Source organism: Chenopodium album, chromosome 2 (assembly GCF_948465745.1).
Source record: "Chenopodium album chromosome 2, dcCheAlbu1.1, whole genome shotgun sequence".
NCBI lineage: Eukaryota > Viridiplantae > Streptophyta > Magnoliopsida > Caryophyllales > Amaranthaceae > Chenopodium > Chenopodium album.
In genome coordinates this window covers 62,810,074-62,831,483 of record NC_137835.1, presented here as the reverse complement: position 1 = coordinate 62,831,483, position 21,410 = coordinate 62,810,074, and the positions used below count along the sequence as shown (strand labels likewise).

At 38.8% G+C, this 21,410-nt stretch overlaps 1 protein-coding gene across 1 annotated transcript; it reads right to left on the bottom strand.

The window, feature by feature from the left end:
- Positions 1-772: 772 nt before the first annotated feature.
- LOC145599249 (mitogen-activated protein kinase 9-like) lies at positions 773-15,445 on the bottom strand. The gene is made up of 11 exons (XM_081655653.1): positions 14,941-15,445; positions 12,632-13,040; positions 12,418-12,545; positions 12,254-12,313; positions 10,155-10,304; positions 9,777-9,932; positions 9,522-9,659; positions 9,349-9,425; positions 2,772-2,873; positions 1,574-1,805; positions 773-1,374 (listed from the first exon to the last, which is right to left on the bottom strand). Exons 1-11 carry the CDS (start codon positions 15,250-15,252, stop codon positions 1,303-1,305), a joined length of 1,836 nt encoding a protein of 611 aa, XP_081511779.1. The 5' UTR covers positions 15,253-15,445; the 3' UTR covers positions 773-1,302.
- Between the last annotated feature and the right edge of the window lie 5,965 nt (positions 15,446-21,410).

The window sequence follows — 21,410 nt, the reverse complement described above, 5'->3', positions numbered from 1 at the left end:
AGAATTCCTTTCATCCTTGGATTTTCTCTGAGCTAATCAATCCAGCTCTTGTCCACTCAATTGGGCTGAGCTTGGGTAGTCATTTATCTGAGTTGCATCAAGCACTACCAAATTTACCTGAAAGTAATGTTATTTTGAAAAAAAAAAAAAAAAAAAAATTACAACTTTTGACCTATCATCTTTCACAATTCACGTATAGAATCTCATGGTATTGTTTTCTAGTTTTGATAGCAAGTCTTTTGATGTGAGATCTTTCCCATCTTTGTCTAATTGTAGTTTTGTGAGGTGGGATGGGTTTTCTTTTCTACTTCCTTTCAATTGTTGTTGTAGCTTCCTCTAGAATTTCTTAGTCTCGGTGTCTCCACCTTGTTTTCTTTTCTGCTAGCTGTTTGCCCCTCCGCTTCTAGTTGCCTATGCTCTTGATCATCCTCACCGACGTTCTAGTGTTTCAAAGCCAGATCGTAGTTAAGATCGACACTGATCTCTTTGCCACCTCACCGCTTCATGAATGTCGTCGGTTGTTTGCTTTAGCTTCTATGAGAAGCTATACGTGTTAGCTTCTTAGAGGAAGTTTTGTTTAGCTTCTTTAAGAAGCTTGTTTTTTAGCATAGGTCTTTATGTTTTTTAGATAGAGGGAGGCTTTTAGATTCTAGTAGTCTTCTCTGAGATAGAGAGATTACTAGTACCGTGTACCTTTTCAATTGAGGAAAAAAATATATATATATATATATATATATATATATATATATATATATATATATATATATATACACGTATACAATCTTTTAAGTGAAAGTAATGTCTCCCCTCAAATGATTAAAGTAAAAACATTACAAAATAAAAAAAAAAAGAGATAACTCACTAATTACTAGGTATTAAAAAACTCAGATTACATGCTTATAATGGCAATAACAATTAACAAATATGTAAGCAATGAGAGCACGGAAAACTTTTTCTTCAAAAATTACGTCGTCTTAAAGGCCAAGAAAAAGGTATACATGCTTTTATAAGCTCAAAAAGGATATTAAAAAATTGAATTGCAAAATCAGTCTCAAACTTAAATGGAGGGCAAACCATATCCCCCACCCTTCCCTCTATTTTGTTGCATACGATGAATTTTAATACAACAATTGGCGAAAGAGTGACAACAGGAAATCTAATCCTTGATGTCTATCGAGAACACGAAAAGGCCCAAAATTTTCTGTAAATATTTGTGGATGGTGTTCCAGATGTGTTTCACTTGAAATCGCGAGGAATGCAGATAAGACATCTAACCCCAGTATCCACAACTATCTCAGATAATCAGGTTGCGAGGGCTGTAGCCTTTTTTGTAAGTTCATCAACTGCCTCCTCATTCTCTGCAATTGGTTCTTCCTGAAATTGGAGAAGTTGTGAATACATGGAAGAGTCTTCACTAGCGGCTTTGTAACAAACACATTACATAACACCACCATGGATTTATAGTTGCATCAACATTATTTTATATCCGTTTCATTATTTTTGGCTTGTTACATGTCAACAAATCTGGAAAAACAAGCAGACAATCCACATAATTGAGGATGAGATATTATACCTCAGGGTCTTTTCTGGATTGGACCCCTATACATTTGGAACCACTGATACTGGCACTCTTCAACAAGCTCCGAGCGCTATAATTGCCTTTATTTTGGCCATTTTGAGGCACTTCATTTTCTGATCCATCGGCGTTTGACTTGGGAGGGCTTTCAAGAGCAGTACGAGCAACTGCTCGATTTTCCATGTCATTGTTTTCATTTGCATCAGTTTTAGGTGCAGGAACTCGCTCCCTAGAAAGTATGATGGAAACATACATAGATAATATCAGCAGAGGGAAGATAGAAAATTCCAATTATAACTGTGAATAGCATACAGCATACTATTTATAATTCGTATAATGAATTTTTGAACAGTGCAATGCTATGGCTTGTTGCAAGTAAGGTGAATAATTTTTCCTTTTTTTAATTGGAATATAGGTATTGAATTGATCTATTTGGCAATTGGAACTTAGTTGGGCATTGAATTTGATTAAATCTATGACATTGAATTCAATGTAAGGAAAGTTGTATTATACTTTTATTTCATATTAAGTATTCCCTCCATTTCTTTTTATTCTTTAAATTTCGAATTTCACGGTCTCCAATGCATATCTTAGACCTAGTATATATTCAATATGATATTTGTAATTTTAAAATTTGATATTTGGAAAATATGTCTCAAGCCGAATCTAACAAGATCTCATATGATATAGTTTTGAACTTTTGATGTATTAGTTAATATTTATAATCAAAGTTTCAAAAGTTGAACATCAAACGTCAAAATGTAGAGAATAAAAAGGAACGGAGGGTGTACTTTATCTCTTTGGTGACAAATAACATCACTATCAATTACAACCTAATTGTTGAATCATGATTTTTGTGTGTGTGTGTGGTAAATAGGAAAACTTGCAAAATGTGATTTTACATACTTACATCATATAACATGTCAACACTATGGATATAATGTGGTGCCTATAGCCTTAGGTTTTTGGAATAGTATAGATCTTTATATTTCAATTTTCGTTTTCTTTTGTAGGGAGGTGAGAAAAGAGATGGATGAAGCCATAAAGTGAGTAGGCGACAAAGCCAATGGTACTCACAGTGGCGCTCACATTATTTGTTTCTTTTGCAAAGCTTACTGCCAAGCAAAAATTACTGGACAACCAAGTCCTGAGAGCCCCTATATAAAACCAGTAGCAGAGATACAAACAGATTTACCTAGGCAAGGAAGCATGTTGCCTCGAGAGTGGTGTGCTTTTTTCACCTTTACCCAAATGTTCCTCGAGATGAGCGAACTGTCTCTTGAATCGATCAACTCCACTGCGCAAGAGAAAAACAATTACAGGAGTTCAGTAACTTGGTAGCAACAGTACGTGTGAGATCCAAAAATATACAGCATAAATAAAACCTGATACAAATATCTAAAATTACCTACAAACCCAGAATTTATAATTTTATTGATTCATTTAAGATGAAGACAGAAATCGCCTTCCCTCACTCCCACACCCTCAGTAAATAAATAACAAAAAATTCTATAAAAAAACTGTTAGGACACTAAAAGAAAGACATTTCAGTCGATACTCCACATTAAATTACCAACATTATAGATGCATCCAATATCCATTTTCGTACATTTTTCCGTAACGAATTCAAAGAATGAAGTCAAAAGGAAAGGAGCAAAGAAATTAAGGTAAGCATGAATGTCATTTGAAGTAAAAGACCTCCGTCAAAAACCAAACAAGTTTCATTGATATGTATATTGAAACTAGGAGAAAACTGAAAAACCACTATGTTCTTAGTTTCTCAAAGCCATGACAACCAGAAATAAAAAAAATATTCATCACATATAGAATGGAAGCCTATATATATAATACACACCGACCAGGATACCAGTCCATGGTTTAACAAAATATTTTATGCTACCAGAGTCAATCAATCAATCAATCAAAGCCTTAATCCCAAAAGTGGGGTCGGCTAACATGAACCAAATTTGATTATTCCGTGTAGTCATCAACATAAATCTTTCTCCTCCATCCCTTACGATCCAAAACTTCATCCTCACGTAAATCCATGCACTTCATATCCTTCCTCACTCCTTCCAACCAAGTCATCTTTGGTCTCCCTCTTCCTCGTTTAATCCCTCCATGGTCCCACTCTTCCACTCTTCGCACCGGTGCACCCTCGGGTCTCCGTCTTACATGTCCAAACCAACGCAGCCGATTTTCCCTTAATTTATCTACAATGCCCGCCACACCTACTTTCTTGCGAATAACCTCATTTCTGATTCTATCTCTTAAAGTGTTTCCACACATCCACCTTAACATGCGCATTTCCGTAACCTCCATCTTTTTAATATGCTCTTTCTTAGAAGCCCAACATTCTGTACCATAGAGCAACACTGGTCTTATGGCAGTCCTGTAGAATTTTCCCTTCAACTTTAAGGGAATGCTGCGGTCGCATAACACTCCCGTGGCCGCTCTCCATTTAAGCCACCCTGACTTAATCCTGTGGGTCACGTCTTGATCAATGTCACCATTCTTCTGGATGATCGACCCTAGGTACTTAAAACATTCACTCATGGTCAAATCCTTTCCATCCAAACTCACCACTTCATTGCTTGTCCCCCTCTGAGTGCCAAAACGACATACCAAATATTCAGTCTTACTCCGACTTAGCTTAAACCCTCTAGATTCCAACCTTTGCCTCCATTGCTCCAACTTGACATTAACCCCATCCTTAGTCTCATCCACCAAAACGATATCATCTGCGAACAGCATACACCATGGAACCTCATCTTGAATTGGTCTAGTTAATTCATCTAGAACCGTTGCAAAAAGAAAAGGGCTTAATGCAGACCCTTGATGCAATCCGATTGTAATAGGGAAATCTTTTGTCAACCCTCCGCATGTCCTCACATTTGTTGACACATCCCGATACATATCCTTAACTAGGTCTACATACCTTCGTGGGATACCTTTCTTCAACATTGCCCACCAAAGTATCTCTCTTGGCACCTTGTCATATGCCTTCTCTAAATCAATAAAGACCATATGAAGATCTTTCTTCTTTACCCTATAAAACTCCATCATTTGTCTTATCAAATGGATTGCCTCCATAGTAGATCTCCCAGGCATAAAACCAAATTGGTTATCTGAAATGCTTGTGCATGCCCTCAACCTTTGTTCAATCACCCTTTCCCACAACTTCATAGTATGGCTCATAAGCTTAATTCCTCGATAGTTAGAACAATCTTGAGCGTCTCCTTTGTTTTTATAAACCGGGACCAAGGTGCTCTTCCTCCAATCTTGTGGGATCCTTGTAGCCGTCCATATCTTGTTGAAAAGGTTTGTTAACCAATCAATACCAATCTTACCCAAACACCTCCACACCTCTATCGGTACCCCATCAGGGCCAACCGCCTTCTTAGGTTTCATCTTCCTCAGTGCAATCTCCACCTCTACTCTCCTAATCCTTCGCACATACTCCATGTTGATTTCTTCATCACTCATAGAGGTATCTCCTATCACAACTCCATTACTTCCATTAAACAATTCATCGAAGTACCCCTTCCACCTATCCTTGATGTCCTCCTCTTGCACTAGGACCATTTGGTTCTTATCTTTGACACACTTCACCATGCCAATATCCTTCCTTGCCTCTTGTCTTCTCTTTGCCATCTTATAAATGATCCTTTCTCCCTCCTTGGAATCAAGCTTTTCATAAACCTCCTGATATGCCTTTTCTTTTGCTTGGCGAACAGCTGCCTTTGCCTTACTCTTAGCCTCCTTATACGCTGCAAAGGTTTCATCACTCCTACATTTTCCTAAGGCTTGATAGCATTCCCTTTTTTGCTTAATTACTGCTTTCACCTCTTCATTCCACCACGAAGTATCTCTCTGTACCGAAGTTCTTCCCCTTACTTCCCCTAAGACCTCTTTGGCCACTCTTAGGAAACAGTTCTTCATTCGTAACCAGGTCATGTCCGGATCCACCTCTCCATCCCAATCCGCTTCTTCAATTACCTTTTCTGTAAAAACCTTAGCTTTTGCATCCCTTAGGGTCCACCATCTTATCCTTGGTTCTTCTTGTCTAACTTTTTTCTTCGCCTTCTCTTTCAGACGAATAGTCATTACCAATAGCCGGTGTTGGGTGACCACACTCTCCCCTGGGATAACCTTACAGTTTATGCAACTTTGTCTATCTATGCTCCTTGTGAGCAGGAAGTCTATTTGAGTTGCATTAAAAAGAGAGAAAGATGGGTATTCTTCCCTTGAAGTAGAAATCATAGCAAATCACCAATCACACTAGAAACCAGGTGAGACCATCCAACAAAAAGTCCGAGGCATAATGCCAACAAGATACATAGAAAATTACTCTAGCACATAACCATGCAAAAACCTTATCTAGAAGTAATTAAAATCCTTCACAACTGCAATCACAAGAATTTTAGATGTCAAAGAAATTAATGGAAGGAGCCTAGGACAAAGAATCCTGTTTAGTTCAACAAAATTAGCAGAAGCGTAACTTTTAACAGTCAAAGTAACATGTAGCTGTTAGCTAGTAGCAGGTAAAGGTAAGCTGTCAAATTAGTTGTTCATAGTACTATTGTTCGAAAAAGTAGCTGATGGAATATTAAAATACAATAAAAGTCTTACATTTTTTTTTCGTAAAGACTAACTATTACGTATTATTAACAAATGCTATCTACTACCTTTGAAACGCTAATATTTTACTATTCTAGAGGTGTTACCTTTGAAATGCAAATATAGTGCCTATAAAAATACTGGAATGCATTAGCCGGAAAGTAATATAGTGCCAACGTGATTCCAAAGGAATGAAGTTTATTTTCTTTCACAAGGATTATTAGTTCTTACATGTGTACAATGAAGAGACCCAAATTATCCAGTTGGTAAAATCCATGTCCAGATTACAATCGAGTGACCATTGGCTTGTGCCATAAAAGCAAGTAGCTGTGCCTGGGTTGCTTCACATCTTAATTTATCATATTATAGTTAAGAATAATGCTTATGGAATTAGGACTAGCATGAGAATGCCGGGTGGGAAAGAAAGCCTAGTTTCTCAAACTAAGTTACACCAAAGATCAACTTTAAGTTCCTAATCCTTTTCATAATTCTTGAATGATCTCATAATCATGATCCAAGGAATGTCAGGGTCAAAGGGTTTCAAGTTAAGTTAGAATAAGATGGAAGACACAAGATTTATCAGCAAACAATACATAGTATTCATACAAATAATGGAGGAGCACTTCGAGATGATTAAATGATAAAAAACTTAAAAGAGGGAAGACAATTATGTCTATTTAAGTAGGCTGTTGAGACATTGTGCTGGTATATGAATACAAGTAAAGGTGACAAAAGAAGGATGCAGGATGCAACATAAAGGAGACATGTTTTATCGTCATAAGTAACAGTGACAAAAAGGAGGATGCAGGATGCAACATAATAAAGTGAGAAGTTACATGTCACTTCTAATTAAGAGGACATGTGAGAAACAAGGTTTAGATTGTTTAAGTACGTTACTCCTTTCTTTTCAAAACTTCAAGTTACATAGAAGTAGATCATGTTTATTGTTGCAACCAAACATGATGAAGACATTACGGTGGTGACGATGGAGTTAGGAACTTACGACGGTGGTTTAAAGTCACAAAGAATCATGAGCAAGAGTGGTGAATACTAGCGGTCAAGAAAAATTTGACGGCCCTGGTGAGATCATCATGGGGGTGGGGGTGGGGGTGGGGATGGAGTGAGGAGAAAAACGATCAAATGCTAGGTGGTTGTAGGCAGGTGTCAAATTGAATGGCTAGGTTTAGTTATATTGGTGATGATAAAAAGTCCAGAGACAAGGAGGATTTTATTCCTATTTTATAGATATTATATCATTACAGCATATCAGCATTAGGTTTTTCAGGAAAGACAAAGCTTGGCATATTTCTTACCAAAAAAAAAAAAACTTGGTAAATTCCTAGTTGCTAACAATGCGTAAATATTATGGACACGGTCAAATGTTAGAATTGGCTCATAGAATTCACACAGTTACAGCATCAAATACAATACTGATTCATTTGCTAGCCAATATATGGTGTAATACAAACTCACTTCCAGCATCCATTTTAGTGTATGCAGTGGTCAGCCTTCCTACTAGCTCACGCTCGTAAATACAAGAGAGCTTCTTTCATAGCATAGGAGTCTAGGAGACTAACAAGCTGAAAAGAGAGTTTGGTTGGTGAGTTTACTTCCCTAGGATGTAATATCTGCTCTAATATGGTGTGAGTCCCCCTTCTACCCACTCCTCACTGTTGACCTTTGGATTGTTCTATATTACTCTAAGAGTGCTTCTCGCTAGACTCTATTAGAGTTCTGTTATAGACTAGCAAATCTGACTTGTATACTTCACTTAATTAAGAGGAAATTTAAATGGGAAAGCTTGGAAATTTGATTAAACAGATTAATGATTTCTTACAAAAGGTAGTAGGTAGTAGATTAGTGACTTGAGGTCTAAGGAATTACTCCAAAATTCTGCCTACCTATTTCTTTCCATTACCTCTCTAATTATACTAAGGACTATTAACCCTAAAAAACTAATAATACTAGAATACCTATACTACCCCTACAGGTTAGTCTATTACAAGATCACGACTTTCAACGCTCCAACCCACCTTTGTTCATGAGTACAAGAATGAGGCATATTATTACTTACAATGAACATTCATTAATCTGACACTCCTCGAGCAAGCTTTTAAACACTTCTTTCAGAAACAAATTTACAAGGCTCAAGCAGTTTGGCATAAAGTTGAGTATACACAAGATGCATACTCTAACAGTATTTTTCTTACAATCAACAGTCATATGATGGATTGCTTAGATTTCAAAGATTGTAGAAACATAAAAGGAGATTCATAAACAATGATCAAGAAAAAGAAAACTGAGGTTGGGTAAATCCCTATGAATTAGTGAGACTAACAGGCTCCTCAAAGAATAAACTAATCAAACAGAATTAGTTTGATCTTCATTATTTTCTTCCATACAAACAGAACGGGAAGGAGAGGTAGAGGAAGAAAAACAGGCATGGCTGAGTACATTTCATATACATAAAAACAACTCTAATAATCCTTGTAATAGCGTATTATTTCAGAAGTTTCTCTTAACATTGTTGGAGAGAAAGATAGGAGAGGGCGTAATATAAATGAGTGTAGGTGGAGGGCTTAGTTTCTCTAACTGTCTTCTAGTTTAGAAGAGATAAATAGAGTTCAAGAATCTGAAATTGGCTTCATTACCAGCCTGATCCAGCACATTATTTTGAATTCAATGATGAGAAGTAAATATCCATTCCACGTCCATACAAATTTAATGACAATTATCAAATTGACCACAACAACAGACCTTCTGTCCCCAAAAAAGTAAAGGATTATTCTGAAATCAGCAAGATGGCATATTTACTCCCAATAGCACACAAGTTTCTATCAATGTATAGTTTCAACAAAAGCATGTTGGTGGAATTAATTAATTTTTAACAATGGACTATTTTGCTCAGTTTTCACTCTGTATAGCAAAAAGCCGCAACCATTATTGATGAATAGTGAAGAAATTTATGCTGAGTACAAGATACATCAATAGCAGATAACTTTTGAGTAGAAATTAAAGCAGTCATATGTCACCAACAGTAAAGATCTAGAACAATAATAAAAATAGATGGAACTTATGATTTCTGAAGACAAGAAACAATACCAAGTTTTTTTTTTTTTAAAAAAAAAAAAGAAAGAAAAAAGCAAGCCTACCTGGGGTACATGAAGCTAGTCTGATCCTGGCCACCACGAAGATATTCTTGAAGCATCTGGGGATGGTACTCCAATATCTGTTTACTTCATGGAAGTTTTTTTGTTGCAGTTACTATCAACTTTAACCATTTACTAGTACTATATTTCAGAATTACCAAATTTACAAGCCATACCTCTCTATAAATTAGCTCTCTAACGTCATCTTTTGCCAGTTTCCTCCGTTCAAATTCAAATTCCAGTTTTGAAATGGGAGTAGTGCAAGGTTCACGATCTGCACTTGACAATCCATAAAAGTATGGATCAGTTAATGCCTGCAAACACAAATAACAAGAAATTCTCACAATTAACCAATCGTTCAATCAAATGACCTGATGATGATATGCTTACAATCAGAAAGCAGCCAAAGGCCCAAAGTTCAGATTGCATACTTCTGCAGCAGATGGTCGGTCTTTGGGATCAAATGCAAGAAGACGCTCTAAAAGGCGAAGAGCCAATGGATCTACATTAGGAAACTTTTGTGAGAATGGGATTGGTGGCTTTTTCCTCATGCTACTTAAATATCTTCTGGCCTTCTCATTTCTTATCTAATAACAGAAAGAATAAGCCATCAGAACAAGAATATGAATTCAAAAGAATAAATAAAATAAAATAAAAAAAAAGACGACAAATGAAGCTTTCATTATAGAGGCATGACATTTTGATAACAGGCATTATACATGTAAGTTTGTTCAGCTGCAAATCCAATTCAACTCTTTAACCTTTGATAAACTTAAACGCGGAAATAACTAACTAGTACAAGAACTAACCCTTGAAATGGCTTCAGGAGGTGGAGTGCCCATAAGATCTGTCATAAGGTCCAACTGATGAACCACATTTTTTCCAGGAAATAATGGTTTTCCAGTTAGCATTTCTGCAAATATACATCCTATGCTCCAAATATCAATTGCTGGTGTATACTGCACAGTTGAATAGATAGACAGATAACATTACAATCAAGTAGTGCAAGGTAAGCGTATAACACAGCCCGGTAAAATGTATATAAACATTAATGACACAATGGACAAAACAGTAATTAAGAATAACGGTGACAGCTTTACAGTTATGAATTACCATAAAAAAAAATGTTGCCTATACAATGTCCAATTCAATAAAATTGAAAGAGTATTTATAGGCAATTTTTCTACACTGGAGTCTGATTTTATTGAATTGAAAGAGTATTAATTGGCAATTTTTCTACTTTGGAGTCCAATGAATAAAATAAAACATCTCAATAACTGTCTTGTACTGCTGCATAGGGAATAGCAGGCTACAGATTTTTACAATTCAAAAGAGGTTTGGCTATAGCTTATAGGAGTTTCTTTTTTATACATTTCATTCTATTCAACTCTATAACATATTTAAGCAGAATTTTGCAAACAACTTAAAGTTGCCAGAAGTCCGTCAATTGTATGAGCTATGATATTAGCTATTTATAACTAAGCTTGAACTGTTGTTAGTGTTTGCTGTTCGTTGAAAGGTGCTGGGTAACATTAATTAGCATTAAGCTGTTTCAGGATGTAGGAAGACATATGGATATGTTTAAATTTAGGCAAAAAGATTGTAGAGGGAAACTAATTAGCTGACGGATAGATTCCCATATAGTTCCAAGTCCCAACTATAGCCTAGAGCTGTCAAAAATTGACCCGACCCGAGAACCCGACCTGAACCGACAATGATTTGAACCCAACTAGTACCCGAACAATAGGGTGAAACTAGTGACATGAACCTGACTTGGTCTTAACCGAAAACCGATTTGATCCAATACTTTATGACCTGAACCCGAACTTGCAACCGACCTGATAGTAACCGTCAACCGATTTAATCCGACCCGAAAACAATCCGAACCCGAACTAGTAACCGACCCAATTAAAACCTGTACCTGAGTCATGGAAGGTTTAATAAAATTTTATATACCTTTTATGCGGCTTATATATTGGTATAATTCTGTAAACCCTCAATCCGATTTAATAAAATCTTTTGTTCAGCTTATATACCTTTTGTTCTCTATAACTCGTATATAAGTTTAATAAAATCTTGATGATGCTTGATCAAATTATGGAAAGCGTAAATATATAGTTCAACTTGACCACATCGATATTTATTAGAACTGAATTTGAACCAAAACCCGACTCAACACTAAACCGAACCTGAATGTACCATTTTATTAACCCATCCAAACCTGACTAAACATAACCTGAACCTGAAATTGAACCCGATCTGAATTTGACTCGAATTGAACCCGATCTATATCTGAAAAGGTGAACAACCCGTTATAATTTGAACTGAAATTGACCCGACCCAAACCTGATCTGACCTAATTTTGATTTGACCTGAGACCTGCTTTGACCCGACCCAAACCCGACTTTAATACCTGAATCGACAGCTCTACTATAGCCATTATATAATAAGCTTTTAGAAGGAAACTAATAGATAAGGGAAAACTTAAAAAAAAAAAAAAAAAAAGTCCCAACTAAAATTATTCTATTTTTAACAATCTCAAGATTCTCAAGATTAACTATGGTAGGTGAAAACCAAAACAAAATAAAAAGAAATACATTGATAATGTACTATATACCATGTGGACCTTTAACCTGCTTAACAGAATATAGGTATTAGGATAATTTTGGGAAGACACCCACCAAAGTTGGCTTCACTTGTTATGAATGGATTTCAGGAGCTGTATTTGAAGCAATTATTACAAATTCAATCTCGACTATCTAGTAAAATTGAGAGCAAAAGTTGAAACAAAACAAAACAAAATTGAGCAACCATTAGAACACTACTTCAAAGTGCTATCATCTCCTAGGTTGAATGGTGAAGAAATAACAAGAAGCATCAGCTATAAGCTTCAAAAATGAATACTTGCCTTAGAGAAAAAAGAGCCACAGAGTTCTGGAGCACGATACCATCTAGTTGCAACATAGTCCTTCACATAATATATAAACATTATTAGCAAGAGAGCAATTGCAAAAGATGTGGGAGTAAAATTTAGGCTGGGGTTAACTTGGACAAGTTTGTTCAGTCAGATACCGTCCAAAAGATAGCTGATGGGGCATCATTAAATGACACACGAGCAAGGCCAAAGTCACATATTTTAAGCTTGCAGTCCGCATTAGCAAGGATGTTTTTAGGCTTCAAATCTCGATGGAAAACATTTGCTGCATAAGAAGAGAAAATCTGATCATCAGTTGTCAAGGCAACAAAACCAAGGCCTGATGTCATGAGTTAAATCTACAAATTTAACCTGTATGTACATATTTCAATCCTCGTAGAAGCTGATACAAGAAAAATTGGTAGTGTTCAGGAGTTAAATCATCATTTGCTTTTATTACTTGGTGCAAATCAGATTCCATCAGCTCGAAAACTACATAGATATCTTTAAATTCTCTTCGAGAAGGGGGGAGCATAATGTGCTTTATTTCTACAACATCTGGATGACGAAGCAGCCGTAGGAGCTTGATTTCCCTCAGTATCCTGGTGGCATCAGAAACATGCTCAAAGACATCATTGATCTTCTTAATAGCTACTTTTTCTCCTGTATGAGTATCAACAGCTGAACCAACAATACCATAACTTCCTTTCCCAATAATTTCTTGAACTTGGTAACGGCTTGCCTCTCCATACTCTGTGAAGAAATCATTTTCCAGTGCACTCTACATCAAAAGCACATTTTAGAAACATGATGAGAAATAGCACCAGATGAAATGCTAGATCTATGAAAACCTCAGTCCATCCAAAAAATGTAATACTTCATCTTTTAAAACATCTCAAAGATAACATAACACTACCTAAAACAGCAATGATATATTGTAGATTTTCTTCATAGACCATACTGCAGACCCATTCCCAACTTAACCAAGCATATTATTTCTATTTAATGACCCCCAAAGCTTGAAGTATCACTCATTCTAGGGAATTAAAAACAAAAATTAAGACTATAAAAGAAAAAGAAAAAAAAAAAAAAATCACCACATTTACAGTCCACCAAGAAAAGGTATGAAAGGTTCAGATATACATATCCCTATCCCTAAGGCCTAAACAGCCGAAACTTATTGAAAAGGCTGATTCTGAAAGACACTTAACACTTTTGTTGTATTGGGATAAGAGAAAAAGAGAGGGAGGATCAAAATCAATCATATATGCATGGAAAAATTAAAAGTGGCATGTATCATGACCAAATTTCCCTACTAAAACATATATGTTCATCACAATTTCATATTCTACAATTACAACCCTGTACTTCATAAAGGACTTTAAAAATCATCACTTTAACTTAAAGCACAGATAAACATGCACATACTATAGCAAGTGAAGGTAGAATAATTAGAATTAAAATATTGTCATTAGAATGAAATAAAAAACTGATCTTCTATACTATACAGAGTCCTCTTCATAAGTGAAAGCAAAATAGCAACTTTTAAATGGTACTTGATAAAGAAGAAATTTAGTTAGAACTTCTTGCCGTGTTTTGCATTAGGTTGCCTAATTCATTATTACTTCTTCATTAGTTTATTTTTAAAAGCAGCATTCTCCTTGAGTATCACATCTTTGACTCATAGAATTTTCAATCTATTACACTGATGTAACAATCAAGCCACCTCATCTTAATATTGCATTTAAAAAAGAATCCCCAAGCTTTTTGCTTACTTCCAAAAACAATGAAAATGTACACTAAATATAATTTAATAATGTGTTGAACCACTTTGTTAGAGAATATTACATATATAAAATAGATAACAAAGGTACTATATAGAAAAAACAATAAACTTCAATTCTGGGGCTTTTTGCCAATAAAGATTACTTCATTACAAATTATAATAGATATCCAAAGGGCCTCTAATCAGCAACTTTTCAACTATAAATTACACTGGACTAAACACCATGCCTGAATTAGAAGTTATTTACTTCTTATTTATCTTAAAGTATCATTATAGGGGTAAGGCTAAACGATCCTCTTCACAATCACAAATGCACCAGTATTGTTGCTTACATACAACTCTTTGATTGCCACGAACTTCTCATACAGTATAAATAAAATATTTTTATAAAAATTAAAAAAAAAAAATATATATATATATATATATATATATATATATATATATATATATATATATATATATATATATATATATATATATATATATATATATATATATATTAAAATTCACCCCAATCCCGAAGAGAAGAAAAGATGACAACTTGATAATATGCCAATATTTTTCCTTGAGAAGAAAACTTCAATTCGCCATAAAATATCTTTAAATTACTAAAATTAAGAACCATAATACAACACAGACAACCAATGCAATGCAAATCACAATTTCCATGAAAACAAAAAATTAACATAAATTCACACATTTTCATCAAATGGGGAGAACAAAATCAAATCATGAAACCAAACAAAATAAACAAAAAAAAAACACAAATACAACCAAACTTGCAAATAATTCACAAATCTAACACAAACCCAATTCACAAACAATACCAATCACCTCAATCAAAAAAAAAAAAAAAAAAAAAAAAAAAAAAAAAAAAAAAAAAAAAAGAATAAACCTTCTTGTGAGGATCCATTGGAAGAGGAAAACGAGAAGTAGGAGCACGTTTAGGAACTTTGATAGGTTTCAACCCAGAAAGATCAAAGTCAAATTCAATATTAAGCTCTTGTTCTTCTCCTTCTTGTTGTTTAGATGAAGAATGATTATTAATCTGATTGCCGCTGAATTCGGAAATCACAGACACCTGTCTACTGCTACTACTATTATTATTATTAATTGACTCATCTAATTTATAACTATTATTAGCAACAACACCTCCTCGACGAGAAAACCATCGACGAACCCCATCCACCAATGTTCCATTCCCCATATAACCCCAACCCACAAAGTGTTTTTTTTTTTTTTACTCTTATTAATTTTGATTAAATTAAACTAATTAATGTAATGATATTCTCTAAGAATTTAATTCTGAGTTTTTCTCTCACTAAAATTGAAGGAGTTGAGGGAAGGCGTAGGAGATGAAGAAAGAGGGAAGAGGGGTTTGAGAGAGGAAAGAGAATCTGGAGAATTATTCGCCGCGTTATACGATGAATTGGTCTTAAAATGTTAAGCATTTTTGTTAATTATTGGTTTTTATTTTTAATAATAATAATAATAATATGCCATATTATGTCATAATCTAGGATTGTTTTAATAACGAAAATGGGAGTAGACGTGGATGAGTTAACTTGTGATAATGGGTTGATGTTTGGGTTTTTAAACCAGTTAACTAATTGTAATGATGGGTGAAGGGGAGGAAAGAACAGGGAAATTTGATGTTTGTGTGCGTGATTGCTGGTTATTAGTTGGCTATTTTATCATCTTCCATGTTGTCAATCTAGTGAAGTGCAATTAGTATTATTTTATTTTATTTTTTGAAATAAAATTGAATCATAAATAAAGTCATACGACATCTACAAAGAGATTTATATCAAATAAATACATAATAATTGAATTGAATAAAAACATTTTGTAAGCAAAGCGATCATTGTTGCAAATCGTACATTCTTCATACCCTCTTTCATATCGCTGTTGTTTCGGGGGTTTTTTGGATTTCCTAGGATACTGGTCACGCTCTTCTGGCAACGAGACGGTCCAACCTACAAAACAATGAATATTCCGATCAACGGAATATTCGCCTCCGACGATCAAGTAAGTGATCGGAACGGAAAAGGCTAGAGAGAGAAAGTAGAGAGAAGTTGGAGCTATTTAATGCTCTGTTGTTTGTAAAATGTCTTGATCCACCACTCCCATCATAAATGATTGGGGTATTTATAGGGGTGGGACTCGTGCCCCTTTCTAGGGTTTGTACCCTAGATTTACGTGACGTGATTGGCTGCGCAATCAGATGATGCCACGTGCTACTTTGGGGGCGTCGTTTTGCGGCTTTCATTGATATCTCTCGGGATTTGGGCCCTGACGTTGTTAGGGCTTTCTGACGTGCTAATTAGAAAGAGAACACATGCCCTAAACACGTGGCATCTTCTCGTGACGACACGTGTCACCCTCTGACTGAGCCACGTGTCGCTACGAGATTGGCCTGAAACCTTAAGTGCTCTGAATTGCGTGGCATCTTCCCGTAGTGACACGTGTCACCCTATAATTGGGCCACGTGTCACTATGGGATTGGTCCACGTATACGAGGTATTTTTACCCTCAACATTTGCCCCTCAGAGTGGGTGGCTCGTACGCTTACAGGCCGACTCCTCTGACCTCAAATAGCCTTGGTGCGTACAAGCGTATTAGGGTTTTGTTAGATTTCTGTCCGCCAGGCAGTTTTGGAGTGAATGCTTATCTGTACGAACGGCGCGGACGAAGGTAGGCCGTCTCGCTTTTGGGAGATGCGGTCGTCTTGCCATTGCGGAGGGAGCTGTAGCTCTGTCAACTTCTCTTTGGACGCGCCGTTTATTAGGTCATTTTCTTTTCCGCCTATTTTAACGGCGTTGCTCCTTGTCCCTCCAAATTCTAGGTCAAATTTTTAAATTATAACCGTTCAACTTTGTTAGGCGGGAAAGATGAATTTACTATCTTACCCCCATAAATTTTGCCTATATATACAAGGGGTTTGACTTCATTTTTGCACTTTGGAACTTTACATTTTCTAGAGAGAAGTCAGAGCTTCTAGAGAGAGAAAGTGTGTTTTTCTTTGAATCTTCGAGAGCTCCGCCGTGCGTTTGAGTTTTCCGGGAACATTTGTTGAGTTTTCCGATCAACCTTCAAGGCTTCCAAGTTTTCAACACGTACAGAGGTAGGCCGCCTGTTTTCTTTTCCTTGCATTTTTTATTTCTTTGTTCATTTAAAATCTGGCTCAACACTCGGCTTCGTCCATTTCTCCTCATGAGGTCGGTCGTTCGCCTGGGACTGAGGAGTCTAGAGTGGACGGAGACGAGTTGTCTCCTTCATTGAGTGGGTCCATTTCTAGTGCGTACCAACTCACATCCACCCATTCTTCTCTGTCCCTGCAGTCGAACATGGCACGGACGATGCAAACGTACGACCGCCATGCGGCTAAAAATCCAGACGGAAGTCTGGTGAACCCTAGGCCTCCATATGACCCAAATAACTTAGAGACCCCTTCTTCCACTCCTACGACCGCTTCCACGGGCACTCACTGCTCGGCCGTGGAAGTAACTTCCTCGTTCGAGGAGCGCCAAAGGACTCAAGGCGCTTCTACTACGGGGGGAACGTCCGGGCGAACTCCGGGGTTGAGGTTCCCCCAATATGCCAGCTCGGTCATGGATGGGGCCGAGTTGCTACTTTGTGAAGGACCTCCTTCCTCTTCTCGGGCGGACGCTGATAGGTCCATCCCCACCCCCTCAGAACTCTATCTCCGATATGGCAGGTCGGACAGACCAAGAACGGGGGTCTCAATTAATGAACCGTCCGACCTGCCCCCTCGCAGATCACCTCCTACTGGGAGTCAGGCAGCCGGTGCCAAAGATAAAGGCAAAAGGCCCCTTGAAGATATTATCTCTCCCCGAGGCGGCCATAGTTCTAGGAGCCGCAGCTCAGCGAAGGCAACCGATCTGGACAGAGTGTTGTCTTCTGAGTTTGGGAGCGCTCCTCAACGAGAGGAGGATGAGGTTGAGAATGCGGCCGAGGGCGAAGCGGCGGTCGCAGAGGGCGAAGAGGCGGCCGAGGAGGATGTTGCCAATATTGACAACTTCAAGGATCTGTACGCCTGCACAGTGGGTAGCACAGCCTTGGGCTACCTGAACTACAAGTTTGAGGATTACAAGGCATTCCTCCACCTTGGGGAGGGATTCGAGATTCAGCCCCCACGGAAGTCTCGCGCCGTGGCCGCTTGGGAAGAAGAGAGGTCGCGCCAAAGGTCCTTTAGCGTCTATAGGGCGGCCTTGGACGTTGGACTACGTTTCCCCCTCCACCCTTTCGTCCGCACCATCTTGGACGAATACGACATAGCCCTCTTCTAGCTGATGCCCAACAGCTGGTTGAACATTTTTGGATACTTGGTGACGTGCATCTGCAAAGGCTTCAAGCCAGACTTTGCAGTTTTCTGTGAGATGCACTCACTTACTAAGTTGGACGCGGACACGGACGGCTGGTTCATCTTGAGCTCCACCAGAGACTACATGATGGTGGTGGACCGCGTCTCTAAATGGCGTGACTAGAAGCACCGATTCTACCGCATCAAGACCAAAGATGTTGAATTTGACTTGCGGATGAATCGGTTCAATGCTGAGCCAATTCAGCTTGGACGCGGGGACCTCAAGCCTGATAAGCCACCCGTCCACCCCAGCCAGGAGTACCAGCTTGAATATTTCAAAGTCAAGCGGGTGCAAAGGAACGGCAAAACTGAGCGCGTTCCAAGTAACTGGGTCCCTTTATCCAGCTGGCTGCGGGATCCCACATTTATGTCCGCCTATGGCCTGTACCAGAACCTGCCCCAAGGTGGACGCATGGACATATATTTTTACACGTACGTAGGTTATTTGATTTTGAAGAAATTTCTAACACTTTTTGCTTTTCTCTTTCAGCTGAGGCGTACAAGATGCTTGACCCAGAGTAGAAAGGGGAGGTCAACATGGCAGAGATTGACTTGGCTCGGTACAAGGCTCGCTAGAAGCTGTACGAGCAATCTAAAGGAGTAAGTATACCCATCTTGATTTCTTCTTTTCGTTCGTGTATGCATTACAGAAGAGATCTTCTTCCTAACTTGACACAGCCTATCAATTATATTATCTTGCTCTCTTTTTACTAACTTTTGCCTCTACAGCTGGCCACTCCGACCCCTAGGTCCAAACGGAAGCAGTCGTCCCCTGCATCTAAGACGGACAAGGACGGTAGGGCGTCCAAACAAAGGAAGACGGTCGCGTCCAAGACCACTTCCACTTCTGCGGCCAAGACGACGTCGCGGACTGCCTCTAAGCAGTCTAAAGAAGAACAACCCCGGCTGAGCGATAGCGGGGCCTCCAAGTCCATAGATCCGCCCGCCATGCCGGGTCATGATAGGTCCGAGAAATCGGCCGATAGGGGTAATTTGACCCCGGCAAAACCGACCGGGCCAGAAGTTACTCCGCCCGTTCAAAGAGTCAATGAATCTGATTGGCTCGAAGCCTCTCAGTCGGCCGGCATCCAGCCTGGCCGGACGGGGGAAGATGATGACGAGCCTGCGCCGCCCCCGTCATTCACTTTCAACCTTCCTACCCCTCCAAGCTTCTCTGACGGTCAGTCCGAGTAATTTTGAATTTTCTACTTTGTTTCTTCTTTCTTTTTTACTGAGCTTAATTTAAACTCTTTGCATCCGCATATAGATATTGCAGAGGAGCTACAAATGAAGCTGTCCGGCCAGTCCCTTACTGGGGTGGACAGGAAGGTCATGCGGGAAGCCATGGCCCGGGCCGTCCCTGCTGAGCAGCGAGATAAGCTGCGGGGCATACACGAGGGCTTCCTCGGCCCCATGATCAATTGCAGCGCTGAGGTAACTTTCACTCTCAAATGCACTTAGTTAATTTTTCACTCTTACTTTGCTAACACATTTACCCTGTACACAGCTCTTCCTGCGGTTGAATGTCTTCCTGGAATGGAAGGACAAGGAGAATGAGCGGCTGAAGCATGCCTGGGCACAGATTCAGAAGACCCAGGATGCCATCACTGGGGAGACGGCCGTCCAGCGCCGGTATTTTGAGACCCAAATCAACGCTCTGTCCGACAAAGCGGCGCGGCAGGCTGAAGATTTGGTAAAGCTAGGCAAGGTCCTAGAGCAAGAGTCCGTGGCCCGAGATGCCATGAGACAGGAGAGGGATCAGGCCCTGTTGGACGGCCAGCGCTGGAGGGAAGGGTTCGAGGCCTCCGAGAAGCTTCGAAGTGATGTAGCCTTGGCCCAAAAACACTTGAAGGAGGCCTTGGACGAGGCGGACGTTCTGAGGGCCGAGGTGGAAAGTTTAAAGAAGTCCGTTGAGGACTTGAATCTCCAATTGCAAACACCTCGGGCCCCTAGTGCGGATGAGGTAGTCCGCATTGAGCAGAACGCTGAGGACAGGCTGAAGAGCCAATTCTTTGAGGCTTTTAAGCTTATGGTGGATGAGGGAGAGGCGGCCTTTTATCAGGAACGCTTCACCAAGCGTCTTAACTTTGTCTGCCTCAGAGAAGAGGCTAAGAAGGCCGGGCAGCCTTCACCTGAGCTAGACGTCACGCCAACTACCTCAGAAGAGGAGGAAAACGAAGAAGTGGCGGTCAGCAAAGATGGTGAGGCTGAGAGCAAGGAGACGCCCGCTAAGGACACGTCCCTTACCGCCGTTCAAGAGCCCGGCCCAGGCCAAAGTCCTGCCTCTACTCCAGCCGCCCCTTAATTTCAGCTTTTTTCTGCCTTCAATTTCTATTTATGTATATTTTTCTTGACTTTTTCAGCCGCCTTTTCAAGCTTTTTTATGTAAGATATTTTACCGCCTTTTGAGCGGCCTTTTTATTAATTTAGCTTTCAAATTTCGCTTCACACTTTGCACATTTTATACTTAACAAGTTTTTTCTTTTTCGTACGCGTACTTTTTCACGTTATTGTATCCTCGTACAATTGGGGGGGGGGGTATGCCCCTTTATTCGGCGTTTTCCTAGTTCATATTTTAGGTGGTTTGATTGACTTGGTAGAATTTATACCTTAGGTGGTATGACTACTAGCAAGTCAATCAAATCATAGTAATGATTGCCCTTGGACTAGGTGGTACGCCGAATCAACACATTATTTGGCCGTTCAATTGACTTTATGTGAGTTTGTCCGTTGAAACTATCGTTCGGACGCGCTCAGAAATTTTCAAGTATGATCTCAACTTAAAATTTTTAAGTTTGGCTGGGCTAGAATGCCTAGGTACGCCCTTGCCCCATTAAGCTTTCATAGGGTACCTTACCTTTTCCGTCCGCCTTAGTTAGGGACGGACGTATACATGCAACTCATGGTCAAGTTGCCCGTTTTTATTTTATTTAATTTGCTTAATTCTGCGACCGAGTTGCTGTGTTACAAGCAACCTACTC